The 19,133-nt window shown below is 36.3% G+C and overlaps 1 protein-coding gene across 22 annotated transcripts in view; it reads right to left on the minus strand.

The window, feature by feature from the left end:
* The window catches only part of LOC135226448 (transmembrane protein 131-like), a 525,255-nt gene that overhangs the window by 5,422 nt on the left and 500,700 nt on the right, over positions 1-19,133 (minus strand). For all 22 annotated transcript variants that reach the window (XM_064266036.1, XM_064266031.1, XM_064266024.1 and 19 more), the window contains 6 exons: positions 16,127-16,311; positions 13,736-13,967; positions 13,263-13,467; positions 11,896-13,109; positions 7,646-7,978; positions 7,206-7,409 (listed from right to left, as the gene is read on the minus strand). In XM_064266036.1, the coding sequence (XP_064122106.1) occupies positions 7,206-7,409; positions 7,646-7,978; positions 11,896-13,109; positions 13,263-13,467; positions 13,736-13,967; positions 16,127-16,311 (2,373 nt within the window). The remainder of the gene's footprint in view (positions 1-7,205; positions 7,410-7,645; positions 7,979-11,895; positions 13,110-13,262; positions 13,468-13,735; positions 13,968-16,126; positions 16,312-19,133) is intronic.

Genomic DNA, 19,133 nt, shown 5'->3' on the forward strand with positions numbered 1-19,133 from the left:
AACACTAGGAAAGAAAACTTAGGGCTTTCCAATGTGGTGAAGTAATTATAAGCCAACGTTCATTACATTTATGTACTTTCCCATAAGATGATACAACTTACTAAGTGACTTGCTGTAAATAATACTCAACATTCTGTAAAATTCCTTTGGCTCCAGCTGCATTGCTTTCTTCCTTTTACTTTTCATCTACTATTACCTTTGTTCTCTTTCTATGAACCTAACTGCCCCACTTCTTAAATTTAATCATAATAGAACCTCTACCTCTCATATATGAAAAATCCTTTAGGAGAACTATATGGTAGTCTAGAAATGTGAAGTTTAAGTTCTAAAAACTAATAAATAACTACATTTTTTCAGCCATAACCAACTGTAAAGTTAAACCTAAAAAATTCTTAATATATATTTTTTTCTAGATATTCAAACCAGAGCCTTTTATATAGGAGTATCGTCCAAGGTGAGCTGGAAACCAATCATAACTTTGAAACCTGGTAGTTAAGCAGTTGGTTAAAATGTGGAGATAGTGAGGCGAGTGGGGGTGTGTCCCATCCTCACCAACCATCACACACACTCTTCCTTTAGCTATATGGACTGAGTAGGGTGGTTGAGATGGGAAAGAATGTAAAAGACTGTTTTTTCTAAGAATAATATAAACTATTCAGACCATTGCCTTTTATATAGAAGACTTGCTCCTTAGGAGGGAGGTCAGTCCCAACAACTGACAAGAGTTGAAAGCCACATCAGAATTGCCATGGTCTGACTTGTCTTACAAGGCAAGGAAGTTATGACTCATGTAGCCTCCTAAAAAACTGGCCAAATGGTTGGACAGAGCAGTAGGAATACTGGCTTTAGGTACATCAGACAAGATACTGATCTTGCCCAAAACAGAGTTCTGGTGACTACACAGCTTGATGGGCACCCACCCAATTCCTAAAGAACAGTAACTGTTACCTCTTATTCAGTGAGGAACAGACCAAAGCCCTTGACTTAAATATCCCTTCCACAAGCATAGAACTAACTTTCTCCTTAGGATGTGATGGTCCATTTGACCCCTACACAAAGCCAAAAGAGTTTTTACACTACTTTCTTGCACAAACCTGTACTAATGAAAGAAGAAAATGCAAGATATGCAAACCAATGTCTCATCCAGATCTCCTTCCCTACATTGAAAGGATGAATCGAGAAAACTCTCAAGCTCTCTGCAGACAGAAAAGTGTCTTTACATTCCGCTACCAAACAGACAGTCCTCACTAATCGGTGGTGTTTGGCAAGCAACATTGTTAACGGCAATCGATTTTTGGCATCCGTGAGCAGTTTATCAGCATCAGTAAGTGGTTTATTGGCCCTGGAAAGTGGTTGATGGCACAGACCATAATTATTGGCAATTTTCGGTTAGCGATGCTCGGCCGGGGACAGAATCCCTGCCATTAACCAGGGACTGTTTACTTAGAAAGGCTGAACAAGATATGGTAACCAAATGACTTGCCCAAGTCTATGCTAAGGCAAGATTAGAGCAGTCTATGCTTAAATACTGTCTATCATTGAATACAGAGACTTGAAAGGCATCCTGGTAACTCTTTAAAACATCAAGGACTAACCACTTGTGACTGAAGTATACTACAAGAGAAAACTGTTCAGAACTCATCAGCACAAACAACTCCACCTCCTAGCGAAGGACCAGCATGGAAGAGTCATGCAAAGTACAGGGGTGATAAACACCATTTATCACTCCTCAAAATACTGCATGATGAGAAAAAAAACTAAATACAACTAAGGTGTCCCACAGGTGATGCAACTTATGCGATGCAACTTATTCTATCCCCATTCAGAGGACAAGGAGAGCAGAAAACCTGAAGTTTTCTGTAAGCTTGGTGTCTACTGATCAAGTATGAGAACCCCCAATTCTCAAAAACTTGGCTGAGCCCAGACTCTGGTGAATAACATTCTGCTTGCATGTAATGCATACTGTAAATAACCCAACTGCATGCAAACCATCCACTCAAGCATTCCCACTGCTAAAAGACAATCTCACTTTTCAACCATTCCAAAAACCTGCAACATTAAATCTGCTGCAAGCCCCCACTGAGAACAGTGCAAATGAGCCAAAAAGGCACACCTAAAACAAAACTCCTCATGAAACAAAACTTGGAAATGCAGTGTTGTGAAAAAAAATAGTTCATCACAGACCAAATCACAATCATGAAATGGTAGTCTATCTCACTGAAGGCAAAACCAAGCACTTCCACGAGTTTTAAGAATGGGTATGCGAAAGCACTTGTCCTTCAGTTTCTCAGAAGAAAGAAATATACCCTCTCTCTTTGCTAGTTATTCCAACCATGCCCAGCAAAAAGATACACAAAAAACAAGTTTGTAACACATACTTGGTAGGAGAGAGAAATCAAACAGCAGTCTCTAACCCTGTCATGTTCCTCAAAAGGAAACTTGACTGATTAACCAAGGAACTGGAGCTCTATGACTTCTAATAGCCCCCTTTTCCATAATTGTTTGTGCCCCTGTGGACAAAACTGACATATCTGCAAATCTAGAGAAAGCAGAACTTGCTCAGTGTATCAAAGAAGAAGTCCTTAAGCAGAAGCCTACAGTTGTCCAAAAGGAGTACCAGAACTGCAGCTCTGCTCCCAATTCCTGCCACTAAAGATATGAGAGGTAACCCCTAATGGCAGCAGAGGAGAATAGCCACCCTTGGCTAACCGCCCCCCCTTTTTTTCTTCCTCTACACTCCCTTCATGGCACTTCCAGAAAGAGACTGAAGAAAGGCAGAGCAACTTTCCATTTCTCTAAAGGAGGAAGGGTGGGCTTCTAGTCTGAATTACCAAAGAGCATGCTTCTTCAAGATATCAGACATGGAGAGCATTGCCAATCATACAGTTTTGTAGAAGATACCTTTTAAATCTGACAGTTTAAAGGATGCATGGATGATGAGAGAATCCAGGGATACACAACCCACTGATCCACTGTGTTCTCCACAACCGTTCCAAAGTGAGAGGCAACCCATAAGTGAATCTTGCTTTAAGAGAGAGAGAGAGAAAGAAAGCACAAATCTCTCTCTTCAACAGAAAACCAAGTTTGGCCAGTGGAGAAGGCACTAGGGAGTGCCAGGGAGTATAGAACCATTCCCATTGACACCCATCACCTCCTTAAGGGGGCCAGCCAGCTAATGCCATTTTTTAAGGACAGGACTTTGATATTTATACCACTTAATAAGGTGACTTGGGACATCTTCCAAACCGCATATGATTTTTGCCTCCGATCTTACGTTTTGTGACGCCAGAGCGATTTATCCCGAAAATAACCATTTTTCAAATTCTATCTCCTCCCTTGAAATTCAATATTAAGATCTAAGATTACTACCATATAAAGACCTGATGTAGACCTCCAATCGAATTAGGAGTTTTTTTTCCAAGCCATTTTTTTGCTAGATATGAATTTTTCATTATGGTAAAAAAATAAACCCTATAAATCTGGAAAAAAATTATGAAAAAAAGACGAAACAAAAACTGGAAAAAAGGGCTTGATTTGATTGTTCTATAATGTCTTTCCGAGTTATACACCAAATTTCAATGTTATAGCTTTAAAACTATGTGAGAAGATAGATTTTGAAGGTCAATAAGTATAGTTTTGAGATACGGGCATTCAAAGTTTTCCTTCGTATTTTTATCATTCATTTTCCCTTCATATTTTTATGAAGACAATGTTAATAAATAATGATTATTATGAATGTATATTTCTTTTTTGTGTATCAATAAACCAAAACTATGTTATTTATCATAATTTAATCATAAATGATGATCCCTTTGCTCATATATCCTAGCCTGGGGCACTGCATCAGGCAAGACGGGGCACTCCTTTCCTACGCAACTCTCTCTCTCTCCTTCACTAACTCGGCTTATTACAGCGAATTTTCTTCTTCTGTATGTTAGCAAGATGTTTTCCTTGTATTTTCCTCTTTGGCATGATGAAATTCTTACCGAAACCAAGATAAACAAACGTAAATGCAAGAGAATGTCAAGAGGTGAAACTCGAAGATGTACTCTCTTTTTACAAAGAATGTTAATAAATCATGATTATTATGAATTTAATATTCTTTTTTGGGTATAAATAAACCAAAACTATGTTATTTATCATAAATGAAGATCCCTTTGCTCAAAGATCGTAGCCTGGGATACAGTGTGACGTGTGCGTCATGGAAGACGGGTGTTAATTACTACACAACCCTCCCTCCCTCTCTCTCTCTCTCTCTTCACTAACTACGCTAATATCGCGTATTGATATTCTGTATATTATAATATTCTGTAATCATATTAGAGCGAATTTTCTTTGTCTGTATGTTAGCGAGATGTTTTGCTTGTCTTTTCCTCATTGGCATGATGAAATTCTTGCCAAAACAAAGATAAACATACGTAAAAGCAAGCGAATGTCAGAGGTGAAACTCGAACATGTAGACTACTTGGGGTTTGTGCTCGCACTGAATCGTGTTAGTACTTGGTAGCTGACTGACTTCCCTTCTGCGACTCATGGAATCTCTACAGATGCCATTGATCACAATTTCCTTGACAATAATTATCAAAATTTACGATAACAGAAGAAATATTGCATTTTCTTGTAACGGATCAATGTTTTAGGCTTATTGAGTTACGTTTACTAATTACCCTGTAACTACGAAAGTAAGAGGAATTTTGACGAAATATTTCTAATACATATTCTCAATTGCCATATGAAGCTCCATGAATTTTTCATGACTGCTTTTTTCGCCCTATACCCCCTTATACAAGGGTTCCGGCCGGCCCCCTTCAGTGCTATTGTGTACTAGGCACAATGCCAGACACAGCATAGACTGCAAGTGTAATAACCATAGGGGAAACCACAAAAGTCTCGAGGAACATCTTGGCAACAGTCTCCAACTCCACAAATTCTACTGTGGTGAAAGTAAACCACACTGATGTAACCTCTGAAAAACTGGGAGACTGATAGATAGTTCACAGGCAGGTTCAATCAGTGCCAAAGGAGTCACCTCTGCCACCTTCAGTACAAAAACCCAGGAAGTTCTTCTGGAGTTTTTCTGTAGGTCAACTCTGTACACAGAACAAAGGGTTGCTAAGAAGCTAAATTGCCTCCCCAGGTTATTCTCTTCATGAACAAGCACACTAATCCCAAAAATTGCTGCTCCAACACAGCCCACAAGGGATCTGGAGGAGCAGAACCATCTGATTCTATCCAATTCATATAGAGAGACCCTGCTCTAGACACCTACTTCTTGACTCAATAAATACCAAAAAAGGAGGAGAACAAGATTTCTCACACCACTCCTCCAAATTCCACTTCCACACACCAAGCAGCATGCAAGAGGTGGAAAAGCTCAACAAGCTCTTCCTAAAATCCCTGGATTAGGATTTCTTGGTCTGTGCATGCTCTGGAGTATGTGAACATCTCAAGCATGGAAATGGTGCATGCTCCAAAAGCCCACTGTTGAAGACTAGGATGGATAACCTTCCCTTCTACCAGTGTAAACCTGTCACACAGATAAGGCATGCAACTAGTGAATGGGTTGCACAAACCCCTGTGTGTGACCCTGAGGAACTGTGGTAGAGAGAGTTGCCCTGCTCACCTGTCTTCCAGCAACTGTCTGATCATGGATGGGCCGAGTGAGCAAACTTCCCCGGACCTAACACTAACCCCATCTGTAGGTTGGGCACACAACTGGCAAGCAGATTGTGCAAACCCCTCTCTGTGTGACCCAAAGGAGTTGCGGTGAGAAGGGTCATCTCATGCACCTGCCTCTCAATAACCTTCCAGTGTGAACCCAAGCGCTTACAGAGAAGATGTAGGAGCAGACCTTGAGCTGGTGCAGAGTGCCACCCCTACCTACGGTATGCTAATCACCACTGGTGATCATGCATCTCCCATCCTCCCAAATAGAAAGACCATGTGGGAGAAGCCTGTCAAGACTTCACACACAATGACTGGACTCCCCTTCCCTTCTCACCAACTTACGTTGGCAAAGAGACACTGGAGTAAGGTAGAGATAGACAAGTCCAATGACAATGAAGAATGGCTCTAATGGCACCCTTCCGCTGGCCTTACTTGCCCTAAACCTACAGGTCTGTTTGAGGCAGGAACAGAGAACTAAGTTACACCCATCAGAGGAATCTACAAAGGACGGACCACTGCATCAGGAAGATACCCTGCAAATGCAGTGGTCAACAAAGCTGAGACAGCTATTATCATCAGGAACTACCTCAGGAGAAGACTCAATTGTCAAAGCCTTCTTTTCTTCATCAGGCTAAAAAGAAGGCCAACTTCTGCAGATACTTTCATGAAAGAGGAAGTCTTTCAGATACCTAAAACATCAATATCATTACAGTAATATGTAAATAAATTATAAAGAGAATGTCACAGCTGCTGATGAAAAAAATTCTTTAGAAGCTGCTACATCGTCACACAGCCCAGACAATACATTTCTAGCAAGAAGTCTATAATAGGCAATTCCCTCAGAGAGGGAAAGTTGGCAAAGGTGACATAACTTGTCCACAAGGGCAGCTATGTCTCCAAAAAACTTTTTTTTTTTACTTATTCCATCTAAATAAAATAAAAAGTAGTAAGGCACAATTATAAACAGAAATGAATACCAATGAGCAAATAAATACTCATCTACAATATCTAATTTCTCAATTACCAGTCAGCACAGAAGGGAACAGCATGTCTGTTCTTTACCGCACTGAGTGTGATGGCTGGCTAGTGAAGATACTGCCCAACTTATCCCATATCACTAGCTATTAGCCATCTGGTTAACTACCCTGTTACTAAGCTTTGACAAGTTTCCAGCTTGCACTGAAAAGACACTCCTATTTCAAAGGCAATGGTTTGCATTCCCATACAAACAAATTAATGACAGAAAAGGGCAACTGTATTTTTTTTTCTTGATCAAAAGCTAAGGTTTTTCCAGTCCCAACATCAAACAAAACACTAATACTTCCTTCTGTCTTAAAAAGTTTGATTATTCAAATTATTGGTTAAAAATTTCAAATATAATATGAATATAATTGAGGTGAAAAAACTTCCCTAATTGAAAAAAAAATAAAATTCATTAAATAATACAGGTATCAAACTTAAATTAAAATTCTAAAGTGAATACTGTACTATAATTTTATTTTACCTTGTTTGCTGACCTGTTACTACAATGTACATACTTGTTTATCTGTTCCCAGGACAATAGCAGAATACGAAGATTCACGAGGAGCTAGAGGTTGTGGCTGACTCTGAGGTTTGGGATGTGATGATGTGAAGCTAGGAGTTGATACATCAGACAAATTATCAAGAGATGGCTGACGACCTTCCTCCCATGGAGTGGGAGAAGATCGTCCACTGCCAACACTTTCACTTGATTCTGTACTCTGCAAGGGGAAAGGTGATCAAGTAATTCCTTTTTAATACTCCAAATATCTTTACTACTATTTTTTTTTTTTTACAAATTTCATAGTTTATCTTAAATACTTAACATACTAGTTTATCTTAAATACTTAACATAGTATATGTGTCTTAGTTTACTTTAAAATGCCTAAAGTAGTAAGAAAATGTCTCTCGCAGGTAGAATCAAGTAAAATGAAGAATAATTATAGACAGTACTCACTTTCAGTGCATTAGTTCTAGAAGTTTTGTGGTTCTCCTTTTCTCGATCAGATTCTTTATGACGGACTGGCTTCAGAGTATATGGCAACTCTAAAGTATTAGGTTGGAATATATCCCCACCAAATGTCCGTCCACTTTGCATCTCCTTGCACCTTTTCAGTCCCTTTACCTTTGTACTAATTTCAAATCCTGCATCATCATTATTATTGTGCGAAATCTGCGTATTTTGAATATTACTATTTTTATTGGAATTTTTGGACTTAGATTTTTGTTTTTTCGATTTCCCGCCCTGACTTACAGATGTGACATCAGAAGATTTACTTGAAGGTGTATCCTGAAAAGAATGAAAATAATGAATTTGTAACATTCTTAGCAGTACATGAATGGAACACTTCGTTTTTGTTTTGGTAGATTCTGTGACTGTCAACCCAGATTCTGTGAATGCCAACCCTTAAATATTAAAATGTCTGTAGGTCCCTCCACTTAAAAGTGAAATTAGTAATGTACTGTGAAAGGTAAGCCAGTCGCAAACCCAACCATATAAGAGATCATCAGAAAGTTAATCATGAAGGGCACACACAGTTTGTTGAATGAAGTAGCACCCAATCTCTGATTAATCTCTGATTACTTTTGGTCATAGGATGCAAGGAATCATTGAAGAACTTTAAAGAATATGATGAAGACCTAGGAAGACGTTCCAGGGAAGTTGTGCAACTTCTGGCAACATCTTAGGTCAACATGCTTTGTGTATTTTTGAATAATAAGTTAGGTATAAAATGCTTGGTACACACAACCAGTAATGACACACAAAAACTTGTCTAGATGAGGTGAGACATGACAGTGGAATTGGCATTCCAGTCAAAGCTAAATCCCAGAAACTGCAACACAGCAAGAAGAATAAATTAATGTATATTTAAAGGAAGATTAAATAATATTTGAGAAAACTAATCCTAGGAAGTATGTTAACAGTTTATGTATTCCAAAACAGAAAAAACACATGGAAAATGAGAATTGAGATATTATCAGAGGCAGTGACAGAATTAACACAATCAGCAATTATGTATAGTGCATTACATTATGTTGAAACAAACAATAGTTAGTCTGGGACATGGCTTGGGAGTAAAGTAATCTGTTAGAGCCAATGCTAAAAAAAAACTGAATAATGCATGAGAAGCCTAAAGAGATTTGATTACATATAAATTTGGAAAACTTTTAACAATTCATTGTTACTTAAAGGATATATAAAAAAAAGAATTGACTTTCATTCAAGTAAACCTCAAATAAACCAAGCCAAACGTTCATCCCCATGCACTGGATTTATAATAAAAGAAAGATGGAGAGAATGCCAAAAGAAAGTCCAAGGAGGAATACGGAGAAAAATTACAAGAAAATCTGAATACAAAAAGTTGAGGGTCTAAATCAATGGAGAAGGGAAAATATGATAAACAGCTGGAAGTGTGCAGTGTAGTATCTAAAAGAATATAAATACTTAACAAAATCAAGATGTACTGAAAACATTGCAGCAGAGAGGATGTGATATGTCTACAGGGGTAAAAAGAGGATGAATGGAATCAAAATCTCAATATGTACAAAAGTCAAGAAAAAATGTTTTACAGTGAAATACGTAATGTGGGAAGACAGAATAGCTGTTAAAGAAGAAATATATAAGGAATAAAAATTAGGAAATAACATAGAAGAAAAATGTAACAACAACAATGTAAACAGTGCTTTAAGATTCTACTAAATGGGTATGAATATTAGTGATATGGCAAACTAACTTTTAGAGAATGATGTGGATTGTTAGGGAGGCTCAGAAGGCAATTAAAAATGGTAAAGCTCCAGGACCTGCTATCATGAAAAATAGCAGGTAATTAAATGCTGGCTGAGATACAGCCACTGGAGTGATCACTAGAATTTCCAAAAAACCTATTGGAGATGTGATCAGCAGAATGGAGAAAAAATGGATAATACAGTGTTGAAGTACAGAGCATGAGAAAGATTGGGGATAGTAAAAAGGAAGGTTTATTAAAACTTGATACGGACCATATCTTACATGTTAAGGAGTAAACAAAATTGGGAATATATTAAAATTGGAAAATGCAACTCGGAATAATTACAAATGCAGGGCAACCATTACTAATCAAGCAATCTCTAATCTGGTTTCATCACTAATACGGCACTAATTTCAGCAAGTGTAGTAATTTCAAATTTCCCAGATCACCACACCAACCTGCCAATACTGTTTGTTGACACTATTTGTGTGCATATGCATGTACCTTAGGCACATGATTGTGTTCATCTTATGGGTTATAAAAAATAATAGTAAAATGCAATAAATCTATAAACGAGAACATCATAATATATAAGAAAATCAAAGCAAAACCAAAAAAGCAACAGGAAATTCACCGACAGAGAATAAATGTGTGTATGTGTATATTTACTCAGCACACACAATTGTTATGATATTTTAGATGTAAAATAATAAATGAGAAAATACAGTAACAATATAAAAATAGCATAAAATATAAACTTTAAAACTCATAAATGTAATACATAGCACAAATCAAAATAAGCGGTAGCAAGTTTACCAATGGCAGTAAATGAGCTTGAGCATATGTACTTTACTTACCCTACTCACACGAATGCATTTATCTTTTGGTTTGTAAAACTAAATAATGAGTAAATACAGTAAAAATATAAATGGGAATAGTGTAAATTATGTACCCTACGCACATGACTGCATTTATAAATTGGGTGGTAAAAATAAAAAATTAGAAAATATAGCAAAAATATAAATGAGAATAGCATCAAATGCAAATTTAAAAAATCATAGGCATAACAACACAAAACAAAAGCTGTAGCAAGTTCACCAATACCATCGAATGAGTATGTGAGTATGTGTACACGTACGTACCCTATGCACACGATTGCATTTATCTTTTGGGTTGTAAAAATAAACAAACAAGAAAAAATAGTAAAAATATAAATGAGAATAGCATGAAATATAAACACTCGGAAAATCATAAATGTAACAACACGATCTGAAAAAAAGCTGTAGCAAGTTCACCAACACCAGTGAATGAGTGTGCAGACGTACATATCATACACGCAATTGCATTTATCATAAGAAATTAAAAATTCAGTAAAAATATAAATGAGAATAGCATAAAATATAAAAAAAATCAAAAGCATAACAACACAAACCAAAAAAATGTACAAGTTTATCGACGCCAGCAAAAGTTGCGTGCATACATACATAGTGCCCTACGCACACAATTGCGTTTATTTTCTATTTCTTATTTTTATAACCCAAAAGATGCAGTAAAAATATAACTGAGAAAAGCATAAACTATAAAAAAAATTCCAAGATGAAAACGTTGGAAATCCTGACAGCCCTTCCCCTCATGACATGTGCTTAATTGGAAATTCCACCTCTTCACTTTTGAAGCAGCAGTAATGAACTTTCTTGTGCAATTCAACAGAATTACCTGGCTGTACTTTTTATTTTCCCAGTCCTTCATTACAATTTCAATTTCCATTTAATGCTTCTTTTTCCCTATTAACTAACTTGTACTGATTTACAGGGTATTTTAAAGTAGGATGAAGTGGTTTACTGTTTAGTGTATTCTAACCTGAACACTGTAATCTGGCAAAATCACTATCTGGCACCCTGCATGTCCTAACGATACTGGATTAGTGATGGTCAACCTGTATTAACAACAATAAGATTTATTTGTCCTAAAGGCAAACTTAGCAATACATACTTAGCAAAAGGTTCAGTTCATAGGACAGAATGCCATGCATAACTAATGGTTAGGGCCTGAAAAAACTGAATCTCTACTGTGACTGAAGTTATTCTACTTTTGGACACATTTTTCTGGAGTTTTTCCTACTCATTATTCATAATACAACACAAACAGACATTGGTAAACTAAATATTATTATATATATTTATGGCATGCTAAGGCATATGTCTGTCTTGCCTATTGTATGATTAAGAAAATATTAAAAATATCAGTATTTGATTAATTTTCCCGTCCTTTCACAATGAGCAAGTCATGCTTTAATGGTACATGTCAAAATTATCTCGAGCTAATTACTCAACAGATAAAGCTCTAATCACTGTACACAAAAGCTTTTTAAATTTAGAAGAGTACAGCCATTATTTGTAAGAACTAAGCTGCAATACCACCAAGAAATCAAGCAGATACATACAAAATGCATTAACATTTTATTAATGTATATCCTTACCCGTTCACTGATAGACAAGTCATCAGTATTGGAACTTTCTGTTGTCGTAGATGAGGTTTCTTCTTCATTATTTTGCTTCATACGCCGTCTTATTTTGGTTTCAACATAATGTAAATCAGTTTCAGTGCCAACTGATTGCCTCTGAATAGAGGAATCTTCCTTATCAGAGGTACTCATTCTTTTAGTATTTGATAATTCACAGGGTTCAGACCCACTTTCCTTTTTACCCACTGCTCTTGAAAAAAAGCTTGTCCACGACATAGACTCTGAGCTCTTTGAATTGACTTTTGTTGAGTTTCCTTTGCTTTTATTTTTTATTTGATTATGAACAGTAAAGTTATCAGATATATTAAGAGTGTCTCCTGAATTCGAACTGGACTTAAATTCTGATTGTTTCGGATACTTCGGTTTTGTACTTGAATTTGCCAACTGATTGTTGCTTACTTTTTTAGAGGGAGTAGGCCCTGGGCAAGACTTTCGGCCATTAGCCATCATTTCACTTACAGGCAATATCGACGAGACTTTCTTACTATTGTTCGAACTTCCAACTGACATATTAACTTTCTCTATTTGGGCATGGCCATTTGCATATCCATTTTTTAATGTTGTTATGCCCTTTGAATCTGTATGACCTATGGTCCTTAAATCAAATACCTTTGATTTGTCAAAACTGGGGGCATGTCCATTTGATGGTATTGATGTAGTCATTGCTATCAGTGTGCTCTTGAGGATATGGTCTGCTTCCAGAGCAGATAAAATGATAGCACCTATGAGCATAGCTACCATCAATGGCAAAACTGCATAGTAAAGCAGTGGTTCCCATGAAGGTCTTGGAACAGCAGAGCCACATTTAGCTAAGAGATCAGTAGGAACGGTTGCTACCAAAGAATACTCTACTCTTCCAGGTTCATCATCTCTTCTCCAAGGTTGTACCTCTTCTGAGCTATCCACCAACCCCAAATTTGTGTGAATGACTAGCCTCTGTTGTACCTTTGAAAGTGTAAAGTCAGGGGTAAATGCTATATCCACTTTGTGACTAGCATTAGGGGCCAATTCAAATCCTTCGCAATTCAGGACTTTAAAACCATAGCCTTCACAAGGCAAGTCATTTATATTAAAGCCCCACACCTGGACGGGCAGCTCCCCAGTGTTGCGAGCAGTGAATGATCGCTTCACTGTGAAGTTAGGCTGATAGTACTTTGAGCTTCTTGAATCTGAAAAAATTAAGAATATATTAAATTCACTTTCTCTTTTAATCTAAAAACTAACTGGATCAATTTTATTTTTATTTTGGAATTAACTTAATACTTTGTAAAGAAAGCTCAAATTAAAATTTGATGAACTTATAATTAATGCAAGAAACTTACTATCACAGTCTTTTAAGTGTTTGGGCCCAATGTTAAAGTTCAGAGGGTGTGATGAGCCGGGTTTACGACTGCCAAACTTCAAAAAGCCTCTTCCTCCACGACCTTGTACTAGCATGGCATCTATCACAGTTAGATTATTTCGAACCAGTAACACAGAAGAATGCATTTTATCATCCGGGGGAGTGAAGGAAAGTCTAACTTTAACCTAAAATAAGAAAAATTTAAGAAAACAATATATATATTATAAAACTAGCACAACTGTTTTTATCTGTAAATAAAGTACGTTCACAGTTTTACTCATTATAAAGTCCATATCATCAAATGACGTTGACATAAGGCCTATATTACACTTATCAAAAGGTGAATATCACAACATAACCTCCTTAGTTTTTGAAAATTGTAACAATTACACAAGAAAGTCTGTTAACCTCTTACAGTGAAGATCACGCGAAAACATAGCCAGCAACCTTTACCTTGACTCCTGGTTCCAATATTAAAGCAATGCTGTCCTTGGATACACGCGTTTTGAACTGCTCTTCCAGAGTCCGACGATGCTGTGCCACACCACTAGTTATTTCAGGAGCAGGTGGTGGCATCCTGCCCCCTCTTGCTGCAGTACTAACACTATCAGCATCTATGAGGGTGAACACATCACTCTGACTACTACTGCTCTCCTCACTCAATACTGCATGCCCTTTGGGTAACCTTCATAACAGAAAATTAAATTTGTCAGAGTACTCCTCTCTCAAGATAGTAAATGTTTTAGAAAATACCAGTCCGTCGGTCATCAAATAACTGAACACTACTTTTAAATCATAATTTTGTTAATACCTATTAATAGGCGATAAAATCACTTACATAACATAACAAAGAATACATAGTATATTCTCAGTAAATGGGTTCTTTACCATTTAATGAAATATAGAACAAAATAGAATATAGAATTTAGGCCAAGGGCCAAGAGCTGGGAAATTGAAAGTAAGAAGCTTTGAAAGGCATAACAGGAGGGAAACCTCTACGTTGCAGTGTGAAACAATTGTTAGAGATGGTGGAAAGTAAGATGAAAAAGAGAGATCACGAACGGAGGTACACAATACAGATACAATTCCCAACTTTTAGCAGTATAAAGCATTGCTAACATTATCTGAAGATTTGAAAGGAAAATAGAATTATTTCCAATCCTGCAGCTTGTCTGGCCAGGTTCTTGAACCTCATGAATTATTGGTTTACATTTAGATAGAATTTGGGCTCTATATATACCACTTACAGTATCCATATGCAAAATGTTATGTAAGGCCAACTCTACATATATACTAAACACCCAATCATTCTTGTGAACCTCTTAAGTGAAAATACTGGTCAGTAATTAAGAAATATTATAAGTACTGCTTATTTCTCTTAATTGCAGTAATGTAACTTTCATTTAACTACCATTCACTTTGAAAACTGGGTTCCAATAAAACTTACAGAAAACATGAATAGCACACTACAGTGGTTCTTCAATCCAAAGTGATTCAAAATATAACTAAGATGAACTTAAATCAGTGAGTGAAAACAGGCCAAAAATTTTATAAATACATAGTTTTAAAAGACCACTTGGTTAATTTCATGTAGTAATAGGCCATAGAATTCCTTCTGAAATGTGGGGTGGAGGGGTGTTGGCGAAGAAAAACTGGAAGGTTGCCAGACAAAATTGAATGGCGGTTACAAAAATGTAGAAAGTAATGCAGCTGGAATGGTACAAAATAATAAGGGGAGGTGGAGATATTGAAAAGAGAAGTTTCAGAACACTCCACTTTGAAACCTTTTTTCTACATGCTTATTATATTACCCATAAAACCCTGAGTTAAACTAATTTTTTTAATCTCAATTTTGGACTGGAAAAATGCTATTAGGACATTTTATTTTTCTAAGACAAGAATGCATGCACTATTCACAACTTTTTGTATCAAGCAACAACGATTTCCCAGTTCCACTAACTTTACATCAGCAAGTTTTCAATTTTTTGGAAATTTTTAACCTGGTATAGTATTAGACAATTGAAAACCATTTAATTACAGTATCTATAATGTGCAGTTGTGTGTTTAAGCATCTTCAGTCTTTGTAGTTAATAATTCATACAAGTGTTTGTGTGTGGAAACTCAATCTCTTGTCCAGCTATTATCTGATTAATTTTGGAGTTGTACCCTGCAATAGTAATACTAGAATTGTACCCTGCAATAGTAATACTAGAAGTCATTTTTATAGCAGGATCCTAATCCAGACTGCTACACTTTTCATTATATCTATCTTTTAAATATTAACATATATTCTACACGGGAAAGTGAACATTTTGGTTATATTATTGTAATGGTACATTCTATTTCTTATTGATACATTATTTCTTTTTACCACTTAACAGCTCTGCAGAGCTTATTTAACCCATTTTAATCTAGTAAGGTATCTCAGGAAGTGAAAATCATAAATATTATTAAACCAAAAAAAAATATTTTATAATTTCTAAAGTGTTAATGTATAATTTAACATAATAATAAATTTAATGCTTGGTTCAAATAACATTGTGGACAGAGTAAAGTCCTTTTCTCATATTTGTATCTCTACTAAAATTAAATCTTTACAGTCAACTGTTTTTATAAGGAGATCCTTTCAAATTATTTCTGGTAGGATCCAATTATTTCTGGTAAAATCTATATCAGAGTACATACTGGCTTTCTTAGAAGGTGTTAAAGTATACTTCCATAAGAATGATACAATGATATAACTGGTTTATGAACTGCTATTATTGTGCAACTTCTATGGTATACAGTAAGTAGTAACTCTACAATCTAGTTTCTCCTTCCTTACATTTGTAACAAAACACTTACTGGTCTTGTATGATAGAGCGAAGCTGTTGTGTTGCTGGATAGTGGTGAAGCAAAAGAATTTGTGCTACCACTGGCAAACTGCTTGGGTTCTCAACAAACACCTCACGTATGCTGGTGTTTACCACTTGTGTTAAGGGGAAGATCAGGTGTGACGGAGAGGTCAAACTTGGCCATTTCAATGAAGCCTATGAAATTGAATCGAGTATTAGAGTAAGTTACAGAAATTTTGTAATACTTTGTTTTTACATTTAAAGAAAATTAAATATTTCACTACCTAATATTCGGTAAAAAAATCGAGCATTCTAGTCTCCAAATTCTAAAGCATAGATATTTTGGAAATGGAATATAAAATTTAGGCTAATGGCCAGAGCTGGGACCTATGAGGTCATTCAGTGCTAAAAGGAAAATTAAGAGCAAAGGGAGTTTGAAAAGTGTAACAGAAGGAAAACCTTTGCACTATGAAACAACTGTTAGGAGAGAATGGAAAGTAAAATGAAAAAGATATTATGTAGCAACAGTAAAACTAATGAAAGGGGATGCAGCTAGGGGCCAAAGGGAGATAGTAATGCCTGCAGTGCACCACATGAGGTGCACATAAAGCACCACCCTGCTTTGTTTTTACATTAAGGTTATCCTGTTCCATAAAGGACTGTTACCACATTTATAACATTTTCGTGCTCTCTACATGAATAAGTACACATTTGAAATAATAATGTTAAAAACAATTATTTACACCTTTTTATTAGTAGTGAAAAATGCAACAAAACTGTACCTCCCACTGTCTTCCTACCACCTGGCTGAGTATATACTAAAATAATGAGAAAAAACTAATTCTAGGGGAAAAATGTATTATGTGCAATGAGAAAGAAACCCAAATTTCTAAAAATTTTCAACATGATTATCCCATCACATTACTGTGCCATACCTCAAACCTATTTAATCACCTTTGGTTTCACATGAAGCTTTTATATACTATGTACTATAGCTAATTTTTTTAAGTTACTGATTTTCCAATACATTGTCAGTGAGCAGCATTAAGCACGAAAGAGTTTAAAACAGTAAATAACACTTTCTTCATTATTCACAATGTTTCTTAAGCCATTAGTACATGAAATATTCCCTAAAGTATTATATCTGAAAGAATTAACCCAATAAACTTAAATGGAGGTAGATGGTCTTATTTTTTGATAGCGTAGTCACTGTTTGTCCTCATAAAGGTTACCTCTCATGGTCCCTCCAAGGCTCCATAAGACAGACCAATCAATTATAAAGAATTCTCTTATTTAGTTGGTCTCTGCCAGAGAAGTGTTTGTTGGTATAGAGTGATATAATGTCAAGGACTCCAGACAGGAGGGCTATCTCCTGTCCTAAAACAGCTGCCTTGGCTCTATATTTCCCATTTGCACCTATGTATGGCCATCTTCCCCATTAAACTCTGGTCCGTCCAAGAGTTCACTAATCCCTAGGTTTTGCATTTTTCAATCATCATTACACCATACAAGCTAATTTCACAGTTTTCAGACCCAGTGAAAAGTTTAGTTCCTAAAACTTTAATTGGTAGGCTATATCTGTTTAAATTGGGACCCAGTAGGCTTCTTGCAAGGTGGGAAGTTATTCATAGATCACTAGGCTACGCTGTAATCGCCATGCCATTTTTTCTTGTTTGACAAAGTGATAATTAGCATTAAGGCAAAATATTAGACAATTTTTTACTGAAACATTATTTAATGACTTTTTCAACATTGATAGTTAATCTGAGATTGCCTAACAAGAAAATCAGATTAGCCTAACTTCTTGTCTATGAAACACACAACTTAATCGTAGTTCTCAATTGTGCTCGACTTACAAGCCTTCATGTTTACTAAAGAACAGTATTTCCTTTGTAGTATTTTCTAATCAAAATATGTAAATGGCTTTGTGTGATATCGACAGTTCCCCAGCTATCCTTTAATATTGGGGTTATTTTTAAGTGTTAAGGGATTATGTATATGTGTTAAGGAAATACAATCATATGTATCTACAGCTGGGATTCACAGGGTATACGGACCACAACCCTCTGCGAATAGCTTAAATCTGCAAATACAGTAAAACTTCACTTTAACAGACCCAGAACCAATGGACATTAGATTTAAAAGACAAAATCCGGCTGTGGGTAGTGGTTGCTGTTATTTACGTTCACTCACCTATTAGCCTCAACATTGGTGCAAAATTGGAACGTATCATATATATTTCTGTTTATAAGACTACCTTTAGATAAGATGAGGTAAAAAAAAAAAAAGATTGGCAAATTTTCATGAATTTATCCCAAATCTGTATTATAAGACGACTGCTAAATTCCAAAACCATCTGTGTATGTATAGGCTAGCTTTTAAAATTGGTATCTTAAATGACAATTTGTCAAAAATTGCATTTTTCCTAACTAGACAAACCTGAGGTCCTTTTACAATAGGAAGGTAACTAGCGGCAGCTGGACGGTCGTAAGCTTCGAACAAGGGAGTTCGGTAGTTAACTCCTTGTCGGGTAGTTCGCAGATCCGATCCGGGGACAGATCCGATAATTCCAGAACCATTACTCCAAATAACATAATGCATAGAATGAAAGTTGTCCAGATTTCCAAAATATACCCGAAGTCACTTATCCGACCAATTTACACCAAAATACCATCCGCCGATATTTCCCGTGAAACGTGAATTTTTTTAAGTACCCACTTGATGTGAAGGCCGACACGGCATTCGTAGCTCCCGTAGTTCTTGAGTTGGCCGTGGACAGGCGCTGTACGTCGGCCAATAAAAACGTGTCCCATAAATATGAATCAGACAATCATACCTTCAGTCACAAAATTTGCCCTTTCCGTTCGCCACCGCCGTCATGGACAGAACGCAAGCAGTATTATTTCCCAAAAGTGTTACAGTGGACGAGTTCGATAAATATACGCATTTGTATATTAGTATTCTGATCGAGTTCCTACGAAACACCGATGAATTTATGACGTGGTTGTACAGAGAAG

This window comes from Macrobrachium nipponense, chromosome 14, assembly GCF_015104395.2.
Source record: "Macrobrachium nipponense isolate FS-2020 chromosome 14, ASM1510439v2, whole genome shotgun sequence".
NCBI classification, from domain to species: Eukaryota; Metazoa; Arthropoda; class Malacostraca; order Decapoda; family Palaemonidae; genus Macrobrachium; species Macrobrachium nipponense.